Source organism: Caloenas nicobarica, chromosome 8, assembly GCF_036013445.1.
Source record: "Caloenas nicobarica isolate bCalNic1 chromosome 8, bCalNic1.hap1, whole genome shotgun sequence".
Classification (NCBI taxonomy): domain Eukaryota; kingdom Metazoa; phylum Chordata; class Aves; order Columbiformes; family Columbidae; genus Caloenas; species Caloenas nicobarica.
Genome location: NC_088252.1, coordinates 13,427,436 through 13,452,618, shown reverse-complemented (window position 1 = coordinate 13,452,618; position 25,183 = coordinate 13,427,436). Strand labels below are relative to the sequence as shown.

Sequence of the window (25,183 nt, the reverse complement as noted above, 5' to 3'; positions counted from 1 at the left end):
TTAGCAACCTTTGAAAGTTCAGCAGAATTTTTAATGGAATGGCATACACATATTTTACAAGACAAAAAAATAAATCTATGAATAAAAAAATTAGTAATAGGTTCTACAGAAAGCATCCATCAGAAATTAATCAGTAATTGAAAAACACACATGCACCCACTTTGTGGACTGTTTTACATGCAAGACACATAGCCCTCACATAGTGGAAACACACAACAGAATTAGAAGCCTCCAAGAGGATTTTATTTCAGCCCAGAAACAACACTAAGTTCATAAACAAATGCAGAAAGAGCTGTATCTCCTAACGAGAAAAACAAAGCTCAGAATTGCATTTCCCCTGACACAGTCTCCCTGCTATCCCTACTTATACATAAACTCTCTTATTTTACCCTTTTACCCTTCGAAGTCTCGCAGACCTGCTGCTCCTGCAGAGCCCACGGGCCGGGTCCCAGGGTTACGCTGACCGGCGCCTCCCGCCCTCGGCCCCACGCACTGCGCGGGGTTGGGGTGCCCTTCGGGTTTTTCCTCAAAACCTTTCGTACTTCATGCATTTAAGCGTGCTCACTCCCTCAAAGGAACATAAACAAAACGCAACGTAGGCTAAAAGTTAAAAAAAACCCCAACCAAACAAACAACAGACAGCAATACTTTAAATATTAAGTACGCCTCTCACCGCTACCTACCGGGAGGAGCGCTGGGCCGGTGGGCGCGGAGCCCCCACACCTGCCAGAACGCGTCCTCCCGCCGCCGAGCGTGCCCGGCTCGCTCCTTCCACCCGCCTCCCCCCGGGCTCGGTCGGTGAAGAGGTGACACCGAGAACCGGCCACCCGCGTCCCGCTGTCCCGCTCCGTACCTGCCCGCCCGCCACCTCCCGCGGCGCGCGGCGCCCGCCCCGGCCCACGGCCACCTGCTGCCGGCGGGCGGGCAGACGGGCAGCGCCGGCAGCCAATGGCAAGGCGGCAGGGGCGGGCCGAGGGTCGCTGGGGGCCGTTCTCTGCGGCCTGAGGGACTCGTCCCACACCTGGGCACTCGGAGGCCAAGCGCGGGGCTGCGCCCTGCCCGCGGGGCGGCAATGCGCCGGGGTACTGAGGAGAGCCCGCCGTGGCGGGCCCGGGGCAGCTGCGAGCTGCAGGGAGCGCTCTAGCGGGGGGTTCTCAGCCAGCACCGACGTTTCCTCCCCGGCGCCCCTCAGACCGGGGCCTCTCCCCGCGCTGCTTTAAGTCACTCTCCGGACGGTGGCATTTCCCTCCCGCGCTGTGCGCTGCGAGTCTCGAGGACCCGCGGTCCGTCCTCCGCCGAGGCGCCCGCCGTGGCCGGACCCCGCCTGGCGGTCCCGGCAGCTGCTCGCTCGGGCCGTTGTTAGCTGTCCGTACGCCGCGCTGTAGCGGGGAGCCCATTGGAAACTCGGCACTGAGCCGCCGTGCCCGCGCTCCCGTCTGGTGACGAAGCGGTTAAACTTCCGCCGCGCCGCGGGGCGCGCAGCCGCCCTTTCGACGCCGGGGGAGTTTTGGGTCCTGCCGGACGCCGTCACGCAGTTCCCGCCTCGGCGGCGCGCGGCCCGTTTCAAAGCGGGAGCCATGGCGGAGCAGGGCCTGGAGATGGCCTCCGTGATCCCCGCGCTGCGGGAGCTGGCCAGGTAGGACGGACCAAGCCAGGTGGGGTGTCCAGGGGCAAGCATGGCCGGCCTCGGCATCCGCGTGTAGCGTGGAGAGGTGGAAAAGTAGGTTCTTTCCCCACCGCTGCGCGAGGTCTGGGGGCTGGGCCTGCGCCCTCCCCTCGCCCTGGCCGCCCCCCACCTGCCGGGGTTGCTCGTTGTCTCCTTCACGGTCGCTGCTGGTCGAACCTGATGGGAGAGGCGTGTTGGCTTGTCCTGGGGACGCCCCTCGTATTCGTGGTGTGGTTTCACCGAGAGTTAAAAGGCCTTGAAAACGTTTGGCTCTCAAGTTTTAATGGCAGCATCAAGACTGCAGCTTTGTTTTGTGGTAGGCAGGTAGTTGACACGGAGGTACAATTGTGTGTTGAAGATTTGACCTGACAAGAGGTAGCTGCTGTTTTAGTTACCTGAGCAGTTGATATTGACACTTCTTAGCCAGGGTATTGGTGGTTAATTAGTTGAGTCATTTCGATTGGTTCCAAAAGTCAAATGGGTTCTTAATTTTATTTTACTTGGCACCAAAGCTGATTTATTGCTTGGTAGTAGCATGTGGATAAATCCCTTAATCAGCCAGATGTGGATTTAATATATTTCAAACATAAATGTGTAACAAAATTAAACGATCTTCAGCACTTCATAAAACTCTGTACAGCTGAAGAATAAAGAGAAAGAGGAATAGGCACTATGCTGGTCACTAAAATAGGAAATCAATTTGTATTTGTTTTTGAAGGCTTCTGGAAGGGAAAAAAAAATCAGTGTTTAACATGTTGTTGAGATAGACTTTGAATATTTATTTTGTATTTTAAAATAGATAATGTCAAAATAATGTGCTTTAAATTTTAGTGCTAGTCCAGAAGAGTACAATACCGTTGTGCAGAAACCAAGACAAATACTTTGCCAGTTCATTGACAGAATTCTTACAGATGTAGATGTTGGTAAGTATTACATCCGTTCTTTTGAAATGATTATCTGCTTTATGAGTTAAGTAATTCCTGCCAAAAAAAAGTTACAACTCTCATTTCCACAAAGATTTAGTAGTCAAATACAATACCATTTATGAGTTATTTTTCAATAACTGCCATAATGAAGTATTTGCTATTATGATGTGAAGTAACTTAAATTAAAAAAAGAGGGGGGAGGAGGAAATGCAGTGCAGGGTTATATGAATATAAAAGCTTAGAACATCGAAAATCAGGAGGATCGTGTAACGTGATCGTTCATTGAGTAATACAGCTTGCAAGTCTTGATACTCACAGGGTCTTTCAGAATTGAAATACTTTGATGTAAACAGCCTTTTTTTTGATTTTAGAATTCTGATAAAGCCTTATTTTAGTATTCCTTTAAATCACAGTACTTTAATAATATTTAACTTTAATAACATTTTGGTAACATACACTACAAAATTATCGTTTGTAGTTATCTGTACATTTGCACCAAGAAGAATCATAGTAAGGGTAACTTACTGATTCCAAGGTATAATTTCATGTGGCTGTCTCAGGAAGACTGATCTTTTGTGTAGTGAATTGATCAATTTAAGTATCTGTTAATTCTCTTATAGTCCTGGAAGGGAAGAGTATAAAAACAAAAAGCTAATCTGCTTTAGATACTGCTTTTGAATAAATAAGTGTTGTATTTTATCATTACCGTGTAACTTTTCTGGTTAACTGCTATCTGATAGTTTCCTTCGTGTGCTAACTATGTGGAATTTGGATAAATCTGATGTGATTCAAATGCCTGTTTCAATGAAGCTACACAGCAGCATTAGATATGTTTAGTATTTTGCTAAATTTCCTGATTCAGTAAGCTGAATTTACCATTTTATAGCTTATATTTCTTGGAGATTTAGAACAATTCTTACAGGTTTTTTTCTACCAAGATCATAAACCTAGGGAAAATTCTGTGATTAAAACCTAACGTGTTAACTACTTGCTCTTCTTCACTCAAACGGTTAGATATACTAACTAAATGTTAATGCCTGTACTGTTAATCATATTTAAGCTGAGTAATGTATATTCATACAGTTTCATGTCACATAGAGAATTTACAATTCAGATATGCACAAAATCATCTTCATTGATGAATAAAGCAATTGATAATTATGCAGGTGTAATACCATCTCATAGTATTTTATGTAATGAATTTCTTCTTTCTGTTTAGGTGTGAACAAAATTTGAGAGGTTGATTTATTGCAATGCTAATTCAGAAATGTCTCTCTTTTTTTTTAAAGTTGCTTTGGAACTGATTAAGAAATCAGATTCACAGCCAAGTTCTGTAATGTTGCTTGATTTTATTCAATACATCGTGAAATCTTCCCCACTTATGTTTGTAAATGTGCATGGAAATCAGGAGGAAACTGAATGCAGTTGTATTGGTGAGTTTGTTGAAAAATGTTTATGTTGAAGCTTAATATTTTCAGGATTTAAATTTTCTGACAGTGGGATCATACAAAATAACAAAAATGGGAAAAAGGCAAATTTGTAAGTTCAGTGTTACGTATTTATAAGCAGGTGAATATTATGATAGACCTTTAGTGTTGTGAATAGTTTTGCACTTGTGATAATGGAAATTTAACAGGACAGAGTTTGACCTTATTACCATTATCACCATTGGTTAATGATATTACCCTGCTCATGTTGATGAGATACCCTGTACACATATTCATTGCCTGAGGAAAATGTCTGGAACTACCCAGTGTAAAATATCTTTTTTCTTTCTTTTTTTTTTTCCCCTCCTGTGTGCACTCCCCTCTCCCCACCCTTTTTCCTCTTTTTCAATAAGATCTGCTGAAGAAGTGTGCCAGTAGAGGCTCTCTGTTTACTAAGCCTACATTCATTTATCTCAAGGAGTTTTCTTTTGTTTTACTGATGAGCAACCTGCTCTTAATAGGAGGTTTTGCTTTTTATCTTAATAATTTTCTGTTTACTTTTTCTTTTTTATTGTCCTAGAATTTAGTAACTGGATCATAACAAGGCTTCTCCGAATTGCCGCAACTCCAAACTGCAACACGTTGCACAAGAACATTTGTGATGTTATTTGCTCTTTACTTTTTCTGTTTAAAATGAAGAGTTGCTCCATTTTTGAAGTACTAACAAAAGACTTGCTACAGCTTTTCCAAGACTTAATCTTCCTGCATGAAAGAGATGCACAAAAGCATCTCTGGGGAGATGTACTGCTCTGGCCAGTGACTGTAAAGAGATTTTCAAGCAATACAAGTGACAACGTGGGATATTTAAGATTAGCACCATTACAGCTGATGGGTATGCCCTATCTAGAATGTTTGGAAGTTATATTAATGTCTGTTCTGACAGATATTGTTGCAGATGTGTTTTTTGTAAGACAAGATACTGTTCTCTGGGGGATAGGCTGCTCCCTGTTGGAGTATGGCAGTCCAAAAGTTAAAGCTTTGGCAGTGAAGTTTTTAGTAAAATTAATTAATTTAGGAGGACCTCCGGACCAGCTGGCCAGTGTTTTCTTTACAGTCTTTTTTGGAATTCTCCAGTCAGCACTTGAAATGGATACTGAAGAATCAGAACTCTTTGGAGAACCACTCTTACTGTTGGTGAGGACATTGTTGCCTTTTGAAGCAGATTCTTACAAAAATATTGAACCTGTCTACTTGAATATGCTACTAGAGAAGCTCTGTGCATTGTTTGAAGGTGATGTGTTTAGGTGTCTTCAGTCTGAAAAGCTGAAAGCTGCTTTTTGCCATATACTGCAGTATTTTCTGGAGTTTGTTCCAGCTGGCTATGAATCTGCCTTACAAGTAAGAAAAGTCCATATCAGCACCATATGTGGCATTTTTGTGAGTGTGCTTGGAACTCAGGAAGAACAAGAGGTAGGTTAACTTTAAAAACTGTGTTTATCACGTGACTAGATCATGTACAAAATCCTATATCTGTGCAAAGAAGAAAATGTAGAAAATACTGGCTTCAGTTGCATAATTCAGTTGATACTCCTTGTTTCTCAACTATTTCACATATTTGTAGTGGTCAGATTTCTTTAGATGGATGTAGCTGGACTCTGTTTTTTAGATATATTAAACTTGAGAAGCTATGCAGGCACAAGGGTCTGTCTATAATCATAGTATAAAATGAGGGTAAAGTACACTCATGTAAGGGCAACTTTACAAGTAATTTCCCCTCATCTGAGCTGCTCCTACTTTCTAACCATATGCTTTTAGTCATATTTGTTTGAGACAGGCAGACAGAAAGGTTTGAATTAAAATAGAATCATAGAATAGTTTGGGTTGGAAGAATCACGGAATCACAGAATGTTAGGGATTGGAAGGGACCCCAAAAGATCATCTAGTCCAATCCCCCTGCCAGAGCAGGAACACCTAGATGAGGTTACACACGAAGGCGTCCAGGTGGGTTTTGAATACCTCCAGAGGAAGAGACTCCACAACCTCCCGGGGCAGCCTGTTCCAGTGTTCCATCACCCTCAATGTGAAGAAGTTTCTTCTCAAATTTAAGTGGAACCTCTTGTGTTCCAGCTTGAACCCATTACCCCTTGTCTTACTGTTGGTTGTCACCGAGAAGAGCCTGGCTCCATCCTTGTGACACCCACCCTTTATATATTTATAAACATTGATGGGGCCACCCCTCAGTCTCCTCTTCTCCAAGCTAAAGAGCCCCAGCTCCCTCAGCCTTTCCTCATAAGGGAGATGCTCCACTCCCTTAATCATCTTCGTGGCCCTGCGCTGGACTCTCTCCAGCAGTTCCCTGTCCTTCTTGAACTGAGGGGCCCAGAACTGGACACAATATTCCAGATGAGGTCTCACCAGGGCAGAGTAGAGGGGAAGGAGAACCTCTCTCGACCTACTAACTACTCCGCTTCTAATACACCCCAGGATGCCATTGGCCTTCTTGGCCGCAAGGGCACAGTGCTGGCTCATGGTCATCCTGCTGTCCACCAGGACCCCCAGGTCCCTTTCCCCTACACTGCTCTCTTAATAGGTCATTTCCCAACCTATACTGGAACCTGGGGTTGTTCCTGCCCATTACCCTTAAAGGTCATTTAGTCCAAGCCCCTGCCGTGAGCAAGGACATCTTCAACTAGGTCAGGTTGTTCACAGCCCCATCCAGCCTGGCCTTGAATGTTTCTAGGGATGGGGCATCTACCACCTCTCCGGTCAACCTTGGGCCAGCGTTTCATCACCCTTGTGTAAAAAATGTCTTCCTTATGTCTAATCTAAATCTATGTGCTTTTAGTTTAAAATGATAATGAAATGTTAATAATGAGGTGCTGATATGCTGAGTGTTCCCTCTACCCTGTACACCCATATGTGTATCATATCTGTTGTCTCTTAAACTTTGTCTGTCTTGATGGCTTTGGTAGCAAGGTATTGTGGCAAGAACCAGGAAACAGCAGTACAAGCTGCATTGTCGCTGGTAGGAGCACAGGAAACTTCATTGCTTATGAGAGTTTTCATCTTGTAGTTCAGATTTTTGAACATAAAGGTTTTTAAGAACTTTGTTACCATAATATTTTGAAATTTTATATTTTAAGTCAGAAACAATAATATCATGTCTTTGAGAAGGAAGGCATAGCATATGTCATGGTGCCTCTGTGGTTTGTCTGTTCCAGTATCTAGTGAGCCCACTTTATACAGCATTAAAAACACAAACAGAAGAAATTCTTCAGGAGCTTCATCAGAACCAGCCAGATACTTCTGACACTGATGGGTGGAGCAGCAGCAGTGATGAAGTTCCGCCAAAAAGACAACGACTAAGCCTAGCAACAAAGCATCCAAAGAAATCGCCTACACCAGTAATGTATGATGCTTACTCGATAACTACTTTTATAGTAATTCGGCTAGTGGATAATAACAACTGACAACTTTTTTGACGCAGTTGCATCATAACAGCCACATTAAAAGATCTTCTAGGAAAATATCTAAATGATATTTTGAAGGATCAGAATCCACAGATGATTTTTAAGCCGAAGTTTAGTTAAAGAGGCTGTATGTTTAATATGTTCAATGCAACTCATTTTTACACACTGAAACAGAAAAGTGGAGAGAATACATGTAGAATGACAGAATCGTATGTGGCTATGCTGTTGCACTGGATGTGCTTAAAGCAGGTCTAGTTAAGTCAGGTTGTTCTCAGGTGAGCAAAGCCAGTTCTCTGAGCTTCAGCTTGTGCTGTGCTTCAGCTCCCTGATTATCTTGGACTTGTTCCAGCATGTTGATCTCTTTCTTGTATTTGAGCACTCAAAACTGGCTCCAGCATGGTGTTCTCCAGGTGTGGGCTCACAATCAGCCTTCACTCTTGATAATACAACCCAGTATGTAGTTAACCTTTGCAACACTGCTCTTACATTCAACTTTTCCGTAAGTCCGCTGAGTCATTTTCTCCAAAGCTGCTTGCTAGCCAGTCAGCTGTCAGCCTGTTCTGTTGCATGGGATTTTTTGTGCAGCTGCAGGACTTTTCATGTGTCTCTGTTGACCTTCAGGAGGTTCTTGTCAGTCAGATTTCCAGCCAGTTGAGGTCCTCTGAATAAGCAGCTCTCATTTTATCCACAGAGCCACCCGTCTCATTGTAGAAAGCAATCAAGTTAGTCTGGCTGATTATAGCATCATGCTTAACTTCAGAGTTAGTGTCATGTTCTCCCAAAGTGTACATTTAAACTAAAGCTTCATTTGGTTTTTTTGTAATCCTGTATCCAATATGGATTAGCTCTGTTTTTACTGTGATGATTTATCTTTTCTGAAAAAAAAAGTATGTGTTGGAAAATAATTAATATGGTCAAATTACAGATTTAGTCCTGTAAACATGAAATCGAAGAGCACTCTATGGAATACCATCTCAAAGAAAGCTGCCTCCTTAATATTTGTCCTTGAGAAAGAAATTCTGACAGCAGATATTCTTCAGACTGTAGAAGGGATTGCTGTAATTCTGCAACTAGCTGCTTTGTGCATAGTTCATTGTTCTCCCCCAACAAATTCTACCAGGTAAAGGCACCATGGTGAAATCATGAGGCCAGTAGTTTCTTGTAACTGTTATTATGGTTTGTGTAGATTACTTTAATACTTGTCCATATATTGGAACAAATATTGGGTAAATCCTGTATGTTTTGAAGTAGTACATTTTCATAGTAACTTTGCTTAGAAGCAATATTAAATGTTTATAGTCTGTTGCACTGATCGTATGATTTCTGTTTTAACAGTATAGATCACAAAGTAACTCATCCATGTAACTCTGACACGTGTAAGAATACTCTGAGCTCCTCAGATGCAGTGGTGAACATACAGTTCACATGGATTTCCTCTGATTTTATCACAAGAGTAGTGAAAGTCTGCAGAAACCTGTTAGAGGCTGCTACACAGATTGTTAATTTAGAACAAGTGATTGACAGAATAGTGAAAATCTTTGATGCTTTGCTGTATGCACAAGGTGAGAAATCCTTTAAACTAGTGTGTCTCTTATTGAATTTATAAATTAGGAATGCATCTGACTAAATTGGTCTGTTGGGGTAGAGGTACTGAAATTATGGATCTTGTGTTAGAACTGCAATTCCTGTACAAAAAAGGTTAAATAAAAAAGAGAGCATTCCTCTCTGATTAGAGAGCTTCCTTTGCTTTCCTTTTTGAACATGATTTACTAGTTTTTGTACTTCTATTGATTTTATCTGAACAAGAGAATACATGGGGATAGTGGATATGTCTAAGAAATCAAGTTTTAGCAGTTTTTTCTTTTTAAAATACAGAGGCAGTGTGTCTTACTGTCTGTTTCACTCAAAGATTTCAGAGCATCTGACCAGCATCAGCAAATGTGGCAGGCAGGAAGTATACCAAAAATATTAAGTATTTGCATGTTTGTTTTTAAAGTAGCTAACAGGATGGAGGTCAGACTCTACTAAGACTGAAGTGTTGCTATGAGTTCAGCTTACTTGCCATCCCAAAATCCACCTGAGTCTTCACACAAATCCAGAGATACTGAAGTTGTGTTAATCCTGCTGCTTATGTATTACATGCTGTCAACTGTTTAATGAAATTTTTAGATTATTTTGATGCAACACTATATCATTTTTTTATTATATGTCTAAAATGTAGGAGATCAGCATGTGGGAATAGTGATAGTGATCTGATAGAAAAAATGTGCATTTGTTTTATAAACTGTACAGAGCTGTATAAATATAAAGTTTGTTTGTTCGTTTTCTTTTTATTGGTGTTATTTTTTCCCTGTAGTGAAAATTCCACTGAGTGATCAGATTCTTCATAACTTATGTGGATTACTGTCTCTGCCCTGGATTTACAGCCATTCTGATGATTCTTCTTTTAAGCCATCTGCTTTTGGATTTGATCCTCTAGCTTTGAGTCAAAAAACTGCAAAGAGTTTCTGTAAGTATGCTAAAGTATGTAAAACCTAATATCTCTCTGGAATGATTGTTCTAAAGTGAAATTATTTTCTTTGCCCTCTTATGATGATTGATGATGTTAACAGTTTAAATCAAGTAATTATCTGCTTTATTTGGGTTTTTTGTTTGTTTTTTTTTTTTTCTCTTCAGCACTCCAAACTCAGTCACAATGTGCGTTCCTTCTGTCTCTCTTCCCAAGAAAGATTTGTCTGGATTGGAGAAAATCCATTTATCATTGGGCATTACAAAGTCCCCATGAAGTAATTCGAGCTGCTTGTATTAAAGGATTCTCTCTCCTGCTTCATCCATCAAATGTGCAGTCCTGCAGTACGATTCCCAAATCTCTTTTGTATGTATTAATGCTGCTTTTCTGTCTTCATGCAAGAAGAAAAACACACGAATAAGAAATGTATTAAATACTTATTTTTCTGCTTATATTTCTGTTTCAACTAGAATTTGCTAGATCTCAATTTCAGAAATTGTAAGATATCAACAGGATAGGTGTAAGTGGCAATGTTTGTTTGATAGAATAATGTTCACTTACCATGTCAGTATACAAGTTACTTTGCTAGTTGAAGACTCCATTTCTCATTAACACATTTAAACTAAGGAGGGGAAAGAAGATATCTTTGTCGGTTAAATTTACATTATATTTGTCTGTATGTCTCTTAAAATCTATCCAGTTTCCCTGCCTTTTTTATATTCATCTTGGTGTCTTCTGTCGTATTGAGTCTAGTCTTCAGCTTCTTTATAACATGCCAGACTCGCCATGCCCATCGTTACTTCAAACATTTCACAGAAGTTGAGGATAATCTGAAAAGGAAAAAGATAATTTAGTGAGACAGATCCTTAAGTTTTCCTAATAGTACTTTCAGTATAGTTAAAGAAAACAAAGTAGAAACACAAATGTCTATGTAAATGATCTATTAAAGTGGTTTTATATTTGTTTCCATTTCAGAAATCAAATCAAAGATGAGTCTGAGCTAGTGAAGGAGGCTTGTGCTGCTGTAGTTGGGAAATTATCTTGCTGTCTTGCTGGTACATTCAGTGTGCGACCTTCCTTAGCAGACTCTGCTATTAAGCGTGTTACCCATGATATTTTATGTAGCAGCCTTACTGTGACTTCTGCTCATGAAAAAACTTGTTCTGTGCAAGCCTGTGTTTTCAAGCCATTTCTTATTCTCCTTGAGAACGAAGTATCCAGTTCAGTAAAGCTAGGTATGTTACTTTGCCTTTTTTGGCATTTTGTGCTTCTGTATGAGGTACTAAGTCACTACTTCTGTACCTTTCTCCGTTCCTTTTTTTTAATAGCCATAATAATGCTTGAAATGTTGTATTTTGCTTGGTGTCACTGCTAATGTTTGATGTTGTCATTGATATTCTTCTTAAACTACCTTGGCTTAATTTTGGTCTCTGGCTATATCTACAAATACAATACTTGATAAAATCTGAGTTTTAAGTAGCTTGTCTGGCTTGAAAATATTTACTCTTTTGATTAAAAACAAAACAATGTGAAGTGCTTTATGGCTTATTTGCATCACTGTTTTGTGCATTTCAATATATTTTTTTAAAGCATTAAAAAAATCTTTCCTTTCTTCCTTCAACCCATGCCACCCAGCATTTATAGAAAATATACCTCATCTTTGCAAACATCTGGATTTTAACACTGATGAGTCCAGTGTGAAGATTCTTGTTGGGTCTTTATTAAATCTAATGGAAGATCCAGACAAAGACGTAAGAGTGGCTTTCAGTGACCGCATAAAGAACATACTAGAATCCTTAGACTCTGAAGAAGGATTCATAAAAGAGGTGAAATCATATTTATTTTTTGGTTGTTATTCCTAACTTAACCATGGTTTTTGTTTCAGTAATGTAAAACACTCTAACATGATTTTTTTTTTTTTAATTTTCATGTGTTCCAGCTGTTTGTTTCAAGAATGAAAGAAGCCTATACAAAGGCCAAAATATCAAGAAATAACGAGCTTAAAGATACCTTGATTCTCACAACAGGAGATATTGGAAGGTATTTTTGATAGTATCTTGAAAATTGCAAAGTAGTGTCAGTTTGCAATGCGAAGTAACTTTTTGTTCAAGTGTAAATGTAAGATTAAATTACTTATTTCAAGGTCAGCCTTTGTGGAGAGTCCTTTGCAACTGCACTACGCTGTTGATTCATATTCCTCATTTTCTTCTGCCCTGTCATAGGAAGTACAGCTAAGCTATGCAAATACAATTATGAGTAATTTTGCATTATGATAATTGTATATTCTTAAGTCCTTTTATTAATGCAATGGTTCTTTTTTCCTTTTTGATTCTTTTTCTTCTGCTTACTTTCTAAGGGCATCAAAAGGGGATTTGGTACCATTCGCCCTCTTGCATTTGCTACACTGTTTGTTGTCCAAGTCAGCTTCTGTGGCTGGAGCAGCATACACAGAAATTCGATCCTTGGCGGCTGCTAAGTCCATAAAACTGCAAGCATTTTTCAGTCAGTACAAGAAGCCTATCTGTCAGGTAAGAAAGCCTATCTGTCAGTTTAGAAAGGCATACTTTCAGGTTCCTTTTGTGTATTTTGAAAATGGTATTAAAGGTGAAAATTACAGTGTTCTATAAGGTGAAATCTCAGAGGACAAGAAAGAGGTGATTTAAAACAAAACAACACAAACCCCTTACAAACATTCAGGAAGGAATGGAAGATCTTTGACTTCATCATGGTCTTCTCAACAGTGTGTGTGGTGGTGTGTGCGTGTTTTTGGTTTGGTTTGGTTTGGTTTTTTTTTCCTCTCCCCCCTAGATGCTGTCATTCTGAAATACAGGAACTATATTGTTTTTTCCATTATGTGGTACCATTGCCGCAAGAGGCTATGATTTAAAATTGTAACTGAAGTCAACATTTTCCTGGCATAATACTGACGTGATTGATTTGTTTTTTTGTTATAACCAGTACCTAAAGACAGAAGTTCTGTTTAAAAGAAAATTATCAAAAGCAGACTTTTCTAATTTTGCATATTTTTTTAATAATGTAATGTCCGAATCCAGGGTTGCAAAATTAAATGCGATTATTAAGTGGAAGATAATCCAGTTCTATTGCAAAAAATCATAGATCTGTGTGCAATAAATGACAAATGAGAAAGAAAAACAGATTCATAGGAAGAGAAGCAAAACCCTTGTGTTTATTTTTAGGGAGTGAAAAAGAGGAAAATAATACTAACTATGTATTTCTTAATGCTTAGTTTCTAGTGGAATCCCTGCACTCCAGCCAGATGGCAGTATCAAGTGCTCTGTGCCAGGGTAATGAGCTACAGAAACAAACAGCTGCCCACCAGAGAGAAATGGCTCTGGACATGTTATCTGAGGTTGCCAATGTGTTTGATTTTCCAGATCTAAATCGCTTTCTCTCAGTAAGTTGGTCAGTCCTTTTTACTTTAGATTTTTGTGTGTGTGTGTGCGCTTGTGGATTTCTATTTTGGTCCACAATTTTCTGTGAATTTCACGGATCTGAATCTATTTTCTCTAGTTTCTGTCGTTTATTTTAAGATAGTATACTTCGGGATTGCTGCAACTGGGAGCTCAAATATAGAGGAACAGTTTTATCAAGGAGTTACAGTGATCGCTACAGTGCTAATTCAAGTATGACAGATGATGAACTAAGGTCCAGAGTACTGCTTGAGTATATCTACATTGATGATTTAGTGCACTTTGAGTGATTCTTTGTAAGGTGTGATTTTTGCATAGTATCTACTTTCTTGTTTCAAATGAAGAAAGCTGTTGTTCTGCGGATACATCTCTTCTTGATCTGGTTAGGTATCTGTTTTACTTGAAGCCTAAGTAGGTCTATACTCATGTTTGTGATTTGCTTGTTGGTAGATGGGAAATGTACAACTGAGTAAGCAGTGTTCTAGTTGACTGGTAGGTGGTTGGGATGCTGGTGTTGTGGGGGTTTTTTGTTTGTGTGTGTGTTTGTTTGTTTTTATTTTAAATTTTTTTGGGGGGTGAATCTGGATAGACACAGAAAACAGTACCTCACTTTTTGTTTGCATGTTTCTCAGTATTAATTAGATGAAGCACCCCCTTAAGTAATTATTTTTATTTTATCTGCATTTTTACTAGGTATTTCTATTTCATTAAAGTTGTTCTTTATTCATACCTGTGGTTATATATATGACCAGAGATGTGTATTGTTGCACTGACACGAATGGAACAAAGCTGAACCCTGGGTTTCTGGAGAGGTTTTGTTTGTTTGTTTATTTGTTTGTTTTTTCCATTAAGTCTTGTTCTTAATTTATCAGCGGACCCTACAAGTTTTGCTTCCTGACCTTGCAGCCAAGGCTAGTCCTGCAGCCTCCACACTTATTCGAACCATAGCAAAACAGCTGAATGTAAACCGAAGAGAGATTTTAATCAATAACTTCAAATACATCTTCTCGCATTTGGTCTGTTCGTGCTCCAAGGATGAGCTTGAGCGGGCGCTTCATTACCTCAAGGTAAATTGGCATTTGCTCTATTACACATGCAGATTAGGAGCAGCAATTGACGAATAATGAGCTTTCTGCTTTCTTTGAGTCTTGCAAAGCATAGATAGGGAAATTGTATATGGAGAAGTTTCTTTTTGCTATTATTTGTAATCTTTTCTGTTGGCTCTGAGGAACTGTTGTAAGATATTTTATGAACTTAAAAACTCTGATAACTTAGTTTATCTAACCTTGAGCTGATGGGAAGCTTTTTCTTTGATTTCCATGGTAAATCAGAGTCTAAAGCCTACTGTCTCTCTGTGTACTAATTTCATTGTTATGAAATGAAGACTTTGTTTGCTATTTGATTACAGAATGAGACTGAGATAGAGCTGGGCAGCTTGCTGAGACAGGACTACCAAGGACTGCATAATGAATTATTGCTGCGTATAGGAGAACACTATCAACAGGTCTTCAATGGTTTGTCAATATTGGCTTCATTTGCATCTCATGATGATCCTTATCAGGGACCTAGAGAAATAACATCACCTGAACAAATGGTAAGGACATAAAAATATTTATGTTCAGTTTTGTTCAATTATTTTTTTCTCCCGCCTGAGAGTGAGGACAACTTGACATTCTCTGAACATCACTTATTCGAGGCAAAAAGTAGAGGAAAGTCTGACGTTTCATACTAAGTGTTCCTGTAATAGGGAGATACGTACCAAGTATGCACTAAAAACAAACACACACCCCCCCACACCCCAAAACCGAAACAAAATACAAACAACCAAAAAAACCCCCACCAAACAAACAAACCAACCTCCCACATACACAAACACACAAGCTCCCAAATCTTACTTAAACAAAAAACCCTTCAGCCCAGTGGGAATGTCTTTCATTAACACTGATATTTTTTTAAGAAGCAGTGTATATATTTGGGATGCTTCTCACCTGTCTTTCAGAATTAGCATTTCGTAGTTGCTTTTTAATTTATTAAGCTTAGGAATGTGTAAAGAGTAAAATTATTTGCTTTTAACTTTTATTTTTCTTCTCCTTCCCTCTCCCCTTCACAGGCTGATTATCTGCAACCTAAATTGCTTGGTATCTTGGCTTTTTTTAACATGCAGTTACTGAGTTCCAGTGTGGGCATTGAGGATAAAAAAATGGTGCGTAAACTTAATTTTAAAATAAGCAAGGGATATTTTCACATTCCAGACTTAATTATGTAATTGTGCAACTGTAACTGAAGTTTCAAAGATATTAAGCTTCCCACATGATTCTTGAAAACTGTTGGTGTCACTGTTGTTAGGACTTCTGTGTAAGCTTGGAAGTTTTTGTTTCTCTAATGGTCAAATAATGTACATATTTCAGTCAAACATGGTATATGTAACAAGGCACTCAACCAGTAATTATAGAGGAGGAATCCAAGAGTATGTTTTATGTGTGTGAAACAAAGGGGAGGATGAGAGAATATGGGAGAAAACTGGAGTTATTGCAGGGAACGGGGCTTACAGGGGCACTAAGGGCAAAGCTAAAGAAAACAAGACGCACATCCAAGAGAAACTGGGTGCTATTGGTTTTCCTTCTCACGGAACAGCTCCTTTCAGCTTTACAGTAGAGAGCATTTAGAGAAATTGGAGCTCACACCTCTGCTGTGGCGGTGCTTCTAGCCACAAGACAGGGCATTTAGCCACCTCATAGAGGTAGTGCTGATGACTTCTGTAGGGAATTCTTCAGCCCTAGAATATATATATCCTTTACATTGACAGACTGCATTTTCTCTGGGGTTCTCTCAAGCTTTTTGCTTCTCAGATAATCACACTGAGATGCTCTCATTTTCATAGCCCCATGTCTTCATGCTTTCTGAGTGTCTTCATTTGTGTAGCATTTCTTCTGCTGCACCTGCTATTGTTTCTATCTTGTCTTGTTCTTTTTTGTTCTTGGCGAGTTTCCCTCTCCGTGACCTTTCCTCAAGCTCGGGTTTCTTCCTGTGCTACTGATCTGTCATGCTGGACATTGTATTACCTTGTTTGGTACAGTGTTACTGTGACTGAAATATCTCCTGCTTTTTCTGCATCTCTGTATTATTCCTATGTTCTTTCGTCAGTCCCATTGACAGCTGAGTTATTACCTGTTCCCTGAAGCTGACCAACCACTTCTGCCAGAAGCTCTATGTCAATTCTGTTGTTGGTGTGGTTAGAGGTTGGGTTTTTGTTGTGGTGGGGCTTGTTTTGGGGTTTTTAATGCAAGCTTATTTTCTCTATGTTTTCAAATCCCAGATTTTCAGCTTCTAAAACTTTGGACATATAGTAAATCATGCCTTATAACAGACTTTTGTAACCATTAACTTCTTTGGTGTCCACAGTTCTTTCCTCATCAATCTGTGAACAACCTGAATAATGACTCTTGTTACAATCCTGTCATTAGAGAAAGAGAATAAAAGGGGATCTGTAACCTCCAAATTCTTTATTGAAATATCAAACTGCATTTGCTGTCTTATAGGGTATGATTTCTGAAGCCAGGGTAGCCTGACTTTTTTTTTTTTTTTTAAAAAAAAAAAAAAAAAACCATGGCTTCTATGTTTTGCTGAGCACCTAATACACTAAAATGACTTTTCTCTATGTCCAGGCTTTAAATAGTCTTATGTCTTTAATGAAGCTCATGGGTTCCAAACACATCAGTTCAGTAAGAGTGAAGATGATGACTACACTGAGAACAGCTCTAAGATACAAGGATGACTTTCCAGGACTGTGTTGCAGGTGAACCGATAGTATCCCCATACAGTGACATATGTGCCATTTCTGTCCTTGAATACACTGTTTTGTTCTAGACAATAATCTAAACTACAGAGCTGAAAAAACTTTAAATGCTTCTCATGATTCACCTAAAATGTCTTTATGATGAGAAGAATCCCCGATTATGATTGTTTTGTTGTCTTTTCTTGTTTAGAGCCTGGGATTGTTTTGTTCGAAGTCTGGATCACTCATACCTTGGCTCCTTGCTTAGTCATGTGATAGTGGCATTATTGCCCCTTATACATATCCAACCAAAGGAAACTACAGCAGTATTTTACTTTCTTATAGTTGAGAACAGGTACCGTACAAAATGTTATCAGTTATATGGATTAAACCCTGTAATAGGAATGGGGATAACCCTAAATTAAAGTTGTCCAGCACTGAGATAAGAACACTTGTTTTTCTGCTAAGTAGTATATTGTTCTGTAAAAGTCCCACTTCTCTAAATTGCAATGAGATTTTGAAGTTTGACAGGTGATAGCCTCATCTGAAAAGGTGTTTTTATATTGTCCTTATAAAAAAGTATATGACGGTATGGCCAAGTTACAACCCATTCAGACTCTTTGCCCTGACAGTTTTTCAGATTTCTGTGTTTTTTCTGCTAGTGTGGAAAATGCCCTCCCTTAGAGGGCACACAAACAGAATAGCAACGATTGCAAACATTTGCTTTAAGCTAGAGGGAAGCGTACAGAGTTGGAAATAGGGAAGAAATTAGTTCTTTGTTTCTTTCAATAACTAGAGTTATAATTAGGAAGTGCACAGAACTGAATCTTGAGCAAGATTTCATACATCCTCTTCACAAGTGGTCACGCCAACTGAAAATAAAATTGTCTCATACCAGAGACTTAGATTTTGTGACTTAACCTTTTCGAAGACAATGTTGAGTCTTAATTCTTTTTCATCTTATGTTTTGTAGATTAAAATTATGCTTTTTTTTTTAAAGGAATGGTGATAGTTTGTACCTTGATTATTTTTGTTGGGTGTTCATTTTTCTTGCACTGAAGCTTACCAACAGTGTTGAAAATCAAAGGTGACAGTAGGAATAATGAGATTCTTGTAGATGCCTGTAATAGCAAAATTGAAAGAGATTTCCTCATGTTAGGATCACAGAATTCTTTTTTTTTTTTTTTTTTTTTGCTTGCGTCTTTTCTTGTGAGGAGGACTGGAACTGGACTTACATCAAATGGGATTATTCTCACCCTTTGGCCAGTATCCAAAATAAGGGGAGGCAAACCCGATAGAAGTGAATGGCAACTTTGAAACTTTTAGACAGAACTCTCTTTAAAAGATAAAGTAATTTAAAGTATAGAGGAGAAATACCTGTGGTTTAGTTGAGTAATAAGAGAAACATTGTTTAATACATGTACTTAATTAGATTTTTAAAAAATTGAATTTACTTAACTTTTTTTCCTGCTTTTCAAGCCTTTGTTCTTCTAGTCATTACATTTCACTGCTTTCTTGTGATGGGTTTTTAAGATTTTTCTGATCCAAGTAATGTTTGTTATGTTCTTTGCAATATTTTTTGTACCTATTAGGGACGCAGTACGAGACTTTTTACATGAAATATATTTTCTGCCTGACCTTCCAGAACTAAAAGAAATTCAAGTCGTCCTTCAGGAATACAGAAAAGTACAGCTTCTTTTATTTATTTGTTTATTTTTAGTGCATCAAATGAATTAATGACAAGTGAAGAAAACATGTGAAGTGGTTTTTTAAGCGGAAGTAGTATTTATCTGCCTCCACAACAAAACACGATTTGTGTATCGCAGGAATACCTTGAAGCAGGTTCTGATTTTTTCTTAGGAGTGAAATAGGCTCACATTTAACATGCTTGTTTCTGAAGCATCTTCTGAACGCTGAAGTTTCAGCGTTGAGACTGGAGAGATTATAAGATTAAATGTCAGCACTATTATCTATGGCAATGTGTTACAAGATAAGATACTTTTAATTTGCACCCTCTTCCATATTCTCTCTGAAGGTAACAGTTTGTCTATTTTTAGGAGTAGTCAGTGGTCTATTTCTTTTGCTTGCCTTCAGAATGGTTAGGGAATAGATGGGAAGCAGCAATTATTTAGTGGCAATAAGGTAACGAGTAAAAATTGATTTGATTTTAGATAATGAGGTGCTCAAAGCAAAGCATTTGCTTCTGATTTAATCATTTTTATTTAGACAATCATATTTATACAAAAGTGTAAATATAGCACCTTTTTGAGGAAAACATTTTTAAAAAATAGACAGGAAGACAGTGGTATAAGCTTGTAGGTGAGAATGTAGGCAGAAAGGGAGTTGATTGTATGTGTTCTCACTTGTGCTCTTTGAGATGCTGCTTAAATGTGTTCCTGTTAACTTGACCTTCTTATGTCATGTCTTGTTCAGGAATCCTCCAAAAGCACTGACTTGCAGACAACACTGCAGCTGTCTATGAGAGCTATTCAGCATGAGAATGTGGATGTTCGTATTCATGCACTTACCAGCCTGAAAGAAACGTTATATAGAAATCAGGTATAGAAAACCTCTTTCACTAGAATTAAAAATAAATCAAAGTAGCATCTGGACCAGTAATCTAAAACTCCCTACCGTTACTGGGTGTTCACATGAACTGTGTTATTCTCCTCAATTTATTAAGCTAGCCATTTCTTCATGTAGTGGGGCGAAGGGATTCTTTTTCATCATGTCTGCTTGCGAGAGGACTTTCAAATCTTCCTAATCTGTGTGATGCTGATTCAGCACAGCTAGTGGTATATTTCTTCTCTCTTTCTGAGGAAAGATGTATCTAGGAAAGATGTATCTAAGAAATCCATTTCCACAATCTATTGTGTGGGCTTGTTCTCTGTTAGAACATGTGTGGCTTTTGCATCAGGAGACTAATACATTAAAGCCACCTTTTTTGTGTGTAATATCTGAAAGAATTAAGATCTATGTGACCACCTCACACCTTTGATTTCTTTTTCTCTTCCTTTTTTGCCTCCCACTCTCAAAAATTTGAATGCATTTATCATATTCAAATAAATTTTATAGGCATTACAATTTTCTAAGATACTGCTTTATAAATCTCTGTGGTTATTAGCCCAAAAAGGTGTATGTGATCTATTAAAAAAAAAACCAAACCAAAGCATCTGTCCTCTTAGTAGCTATAAGATTGTAGGGCACTTTTCAGTCAGAAGTTTTTTAAAAACCTACCTAAAAGAACAAACACTCCTTATACATATTGCTGGCCAATTTAGTAATTCTTGCAGCTTGGGTCAGCAAAATCTCAGCATGTCTTGCTTAGTTAGAAGACTAGAAAATAATTGAGGAAAATCAAACTTAATTATTTCCACAAGTTGTGGAACTATTTTCTCTTCGTGTTGGCTGTGGTTTCAATTTTCATTAAACATAATGAGAAACATCTTCACATTATTAAGAGAATTTTATTTCTGCATTTGTACTCAGTGTGGAAGTGGTGAATAAAAGCTGGGCCAAAATGAAAAAGAAGGGAAATCCAATTAAAATTATGGGCATTGATGAAAGGATTTGATGCCCTGGGCTTGGCAGGGTCAGGGGGTGAAGAAAAGACCAACAAATGGGAAGTAATAAGGATACAAATGGCAGTAAAACCAGAAGGTATGAGAACAGCTGCATGAAAGAAATTGAGTGGAAGTATCAGAACACATGAAGAAAAGGGAGAGATAAGTGAAAAAGATTAATGTAGAAAAGAAGAGAGGTTCTTGATAAGACAAGGAAAGAAGCTAGTAGAGAGGTGTCTGATAATGAAATACAATATTGTCCATGGCAGCATTATTAATGAAGGTCCAAGTCCCTCATTCTTGTTCATTTGTTTAGTCCTTCCTAGGGTAACAAGCAATTTAGGGCAACTGAGCTATAGTTACAAAATGGCAGTATTTGAATCACTAACCTAAAGTCATGGATAAATGAAATATGAAGTAACAGTGAGTTACAGATGGAAAATTTCCAAGAATATTTACCATAGACGTATCATACTCATATTTATTTTTCAACTTCCTAGGAAAAATTGATAAAGTATGTAACAGACAGTGAAACTGTGGAGCCAGTCATCTCCCAGTTGGTAACTGTGCTTCTCATCGGCTGCCAGGATGCAAATTCTCAAGCCCGACTGCTTTGTGGAGAATGTTTAGGTGAACTGGGAGCCATAGATCCTGGCAGGCTGGATTTTTCAGCAAGTGAAACTCAAGGAAAGCATTTTACATTCGTGGTAAGAAGTGTTGCTATAGTGTTTTGTTTAGCATTAAGGGTTTTTTTAAAGTACTTGGGATTAGGGAACCTCTTACCTTTAGATGCTTCGAAAGTCTATGCTTACTTTCTTATTTAAAGCAGTTTAGAGTCAGGCTTCAAAGTGATCATTTGGAGGGTAAAGATACAGCTATTACTCTGTTTTAATAAAACTGGTGTCCTGTTTGTAATTGAGGCTGGTGTCGAGGATCCAAATTTTGCCTATGGGTTATTAATGGAACTGACCAGAGCATTCCTTGCTTATGCTGATAATGTTCGTGCTCAGGATTCTGCAGCATATGCAATTCAGGTAAGATACGTGATTAGATCCTACTTCTTCTTCACAAATTGTTTCCTATCACACTGAATGTAGAATTATGCAATATAAGTGTACATTTTTAAGTACATGTTTTAAGTATTTGAAGCTTCATCCTGGACAGCTTTAAATTACAAGGTAAAAGGATATTGAGGGTAGTGATTTTTTTTTTTTTTTTTTTTTAACTCAGTGCTCACTTGGAATTCTGGGGAGTTATCAAATAAATAAAGATTTCTTTGCTTTTGTGTCATGATAATTTAGGAGAGCTCTGATGCTTCAGAGGTAAGTAACAGTCCATACATAGTGATTCATGCAGTAATCCTGAGACTGACTTAGAAATGGTGCAGGTTCTGTATAGCCAAAAATTAAAAGCAGTAAAAATTCTTAAGAGTGTTTCTGCTTACACTATTATGAAGCAACTGAAAGTGAGCCTATCCTTACTTTCAGACTCTAGTCTTTTGTGCTAGTTTGCCAACTCTGTTGTTGTTTAATATCTTATCAGGGCAATTCTTTGCTCCAGGAGAAAATAAGTGTCCCCATGTAGTCAGTGGAATAGTAGAATTTCATTAGCATGTGCACAAGGAGGAATCAGACTAACTTCTAGTCCTGGTTTATTGGCAGATATGAAGAATACAGGATAACGTGGTCCAAACACCAACTGGAGAAAATCCAACGCTGCCTAGTAATAGAGGATTAAGGAAGTTGGATGAAAGTTTTGCAGTTACAATTTCTGAATTAAATATTCTGTAATTTCTATCTCATTACTTTGTGATAAGCCAGTTTTTGTTACTACCATGGTCATGAAATGTTTTCAGTGCGAACTTGGTCATGTAAACCATACCTTTTCAGGAGCTGTTGTCTATCTATGACTGTAGAGAGACAAACACTGACTGCCCAGGCTCCAGGCTGTGGAGGAGGTTTCCTGAGCACGTGCAGGAGATCTTGGAACCTCACTTAAATACACGGTATATGACACCAACAGCTTTAAAAACTTTTTTTTCTCCAGGCTAGCAATAACTTCCTTTGCTTTTGTGATTGTTACTCTTTTGTGAAGAGTGATACATGTATATACAAAATTCAGATAAGGTCTTTCTACATAAAGCTGAATTAGGATTTTTTGAATGTAATTCTCTGTAAATCAAGAGTAAAAGTCTGAGCTCATACTTTTCCAGATCTGCGTTTTTGTCCCTAGAGCATTGTCTGTCTTATATGATGTTTTGAAGCTTTTATTTCTGTTTTCTTTCCTCTGTACAAATTCTCACTAGCATTTTAGTTTATCCGTTAATACCCTTTTACTGCTACCCTTTATAGAAGTAGGAGGAGCTCAATAGGTTTTAATTTGCCTTTTATTTTTGATGACTTAATGAAAAAAATAATGTGAAGAAAACTTCAAATTATGTATGCACCTTGGTTTGAAATAATCAACAATGTTTCCTCTCTATTTCCTCAGGAAGACCGTCACGTTTATCTGTGTTAAGTTTTACCATTTTAGAAAAAAAACCAGAACATTTTGGCATTTCTTGGCTTTCATATACGTTATGGGTTTTTCCTGTCAAAAAGATAGTACTCAAGCTGATTTGAACAGCAATTCAAAGTGTATTTAGGAATTGTGGTAACATGTTACGTTGTTTGTATTTCATGTTGCATTTTAAGAAGCTTTAGAGTAAAATTTGTTGACTTCTGATTCAGAAGATTAAACCTAGTATGATTCCAGTTAGGGCACTTTATAATTAATGATGTGCTATTGTTTGGTTTTTTTCATTTAAAGTTAGTTTTATTGAAAGAATATTTTTAAATTGCAGGTACAAGAGTTATCAAAAGGCTGTAAATTGGTCTAAGATGAAGAAGCCAATTTACTTAAGCAAATTAGGTGATAATTTTGCAGAGTGGTCAGCAACTTGGGCAGGTTATCTTATAACAAAGGTAAGAGAATAAATCTGCTGTCTATATTGGTATAGTTCTTGACACAGTTCTTGAACTACATTTTGGTTTTTGAAAGTCAGGGACAGATGGGGGAATATGCTTGTTCTGTAGAGGCCTGTGAAAGCACATACCTAAGGACCGTGTACCTGTCCCAGCATTGTTGCTTCCTGGCTCACCTTCACAGGTGGTGTCAGAGCCAAAAGTGTCACAAGTTTGCTCTTGTCTGGAGACTCTTGTACAGCTGAAGGTACTTGACAAATGCTGCTGAAGAGTATCTGAAATGCTTCTGGAAAACCTCAAATTTGCCCTCTCAATTTCTGAAGGATTGCTTTCATATGTCCGCATAGCTTCACAGTCCCAGCACATAAAAAGTATTTGTCTCTTTTTTCCTTTTCCTTTTCTAACATGTAAGTGACCCACTGAAAATTTCACTTCCAAATCAACCACTTTAAGAAGTGAGTTTAATCACACCAGCTCAGTTAGCTACATTTTCCTTTTTATATTTCAGACAGAGAAGAATTGAATGTCTTCAAAATTTCCTACTTTTTGCCAGCTTTTAAGGGCAGAAGAGAGGCTGATGTGGTAGTAGACTCTTGGCCTTAAGGTTTTTTCTATGGGCAGTGCAAGTTCATTTGGAAAAGTGGAACATGTGAGCAATGCTTGCCGGTCTTTTTGTGGTATCAGCAATTGATACATGTAATGGTAGCTGCCATCTGGCAGTTTAAGTCTGATGAACCTTCTGTAGGAGCCAAGCATCTTAAAATTATTTGATGGAATTGAATTTGTATTTGTCAACTAAAAGAAACATATTAATTGTTCAGGCATTTGCACTTTCTAATGGTGCTTTTCCTGGAAATATTTTTCTATAGGTACGACATGATCTTGCCAGAAAAGTTTTTGATTGCTGCACTATTATGATGAAGAATGACTATAAAGTGACAATTTATCTGCTTCCACACATCCTTGTCTATGTTCTGTTGGGATGCAGTCAAGAGGATCAACAAGAGGTAAGATGTATAAAAGTTAGCGTTCTCCATAGGAATGCTGAGCGGCTGTTCTTCCTAAGAGCTGTTCAGCTCTGCAGATTTACTGTAGAGCTGCATGAAAAATGGTATAGGTGTTAAACTCCTTTTCATCTATTAATAATATAAATTTTCTGACCTTTTTTTTTTTTTTAACTCGTACAACTTTGTGTTGAACCGCTTTTCTGTGGACTTCCGTGTATTGCTTCAGTAGGGTCTAAGGACAAGATATTATGCAGTTAATTAAGCTTGCAGTAACATCAAGAGCTGGAGTGGTGCAAAGAAAGAGAGTGCAACACAAACAAGGAGTAGATTGAAATCGTATACTTCCAAGAATTCAGACCCCTATTTTTTTCTATCCCTTGCATACACTTACAGTTTAAGTGGAAAAACTATTTAGCTACAAGATTCATGCAGAGCATTATTCATAG

At 38.4% G+C, this 25,183-nt stretch overlaps 1 protein-coding gene across 1 annotated transcript in view; it reads left to right on the top strand.

Moving 5' to 3' along the window:
* Positions 1-1,577: 1,577 nt before the first annotated feature.
* The window catches only part of ATR (ATR serine/threonine kinase), a 42,546-nt gene continuing 18,940 nt past the window's right edge, over positions 1,578-25,183 (top strand). Inside the window, exons 1-26 of the mRNA XM_065640224.1 lie at positions 1,578-1,636; positions 2,498-2,589; positions 3,882-4,025; positions 4,600-5,489; positions 7,241-7,428; positions 8,415-8,609; positions 8,825-9,051; positions 9,846-9,998; positions 10,166-10,364; positions 10,974-11,233; positions 11,634-11,824; positions 11,938-12,038; positions 12,355-12,526; positions 13,246-13,413; positions 14,302-14,496; positions 14,838-15,023; positions 15,540-15,632; positions 17,095-17,225; positions 17,416-17,559; positions 18,797-18,890; positions 19,638-19,763; positions 21,268-21,474; positions 21,688-21,801; positions 22,657-22,772; positions 23,610-23,730; positions 24,600-24,737. Coding sequence (XP_065496296.1) covers positions 1,578-1,636; positions 2,498-2,589; positions 3,882-4,025; positions 4,600-5,489; positions 7,241-7,428; positions 8,415-8,609; positions 8,825-9,051; positions 9,846-9,998; positions 10,166-10,364; positions 10,974-11,233; positions 11,634-11,824; positions 11,938-12,038; positions 12,355-12,526; positions 13,246-13,413; positions 14,302-14,496; positions 14,838-15,023; positions 15,540-15,632; positions 17,095-17,225; positions 17,416-17,559; positions 18,797-18,890; positions 19,638-19,763; positions 21,268-21,474; positions 21,688-21,801; positions 22,657-22,772; positions 23,610-23,730; positions 24,600-24,737 — 4,704 coding nt within the window. The remainder of the gene's footprint in view (positions 1,637-2,497; positions 2,590-3,881; positions 4,026-4,599; positions 5,490-7,240; positions 7,429-8,414; positions 8,610-8,824; positions 9,052-9,845; positions 9,999-10,165; positions 10,365-10,973; positions 11,234-11,633; positions 11,825-11,937; positions 12,039-12,354; positions 12,527-13,245; positions 13,414-14,301; positions 14,497-14,837; positions 15,024-15,539; positions 15,633-17,094; positions 17,226-17,415; positions 17,560-18,796; positions 18,891-19,637; positions 19,764-21,267; positions 21,475-21,687; positions 21,802-22,656; positions 22,773-23,609; positions 23,731-24,599; positions 24,738-25,183) is intronic.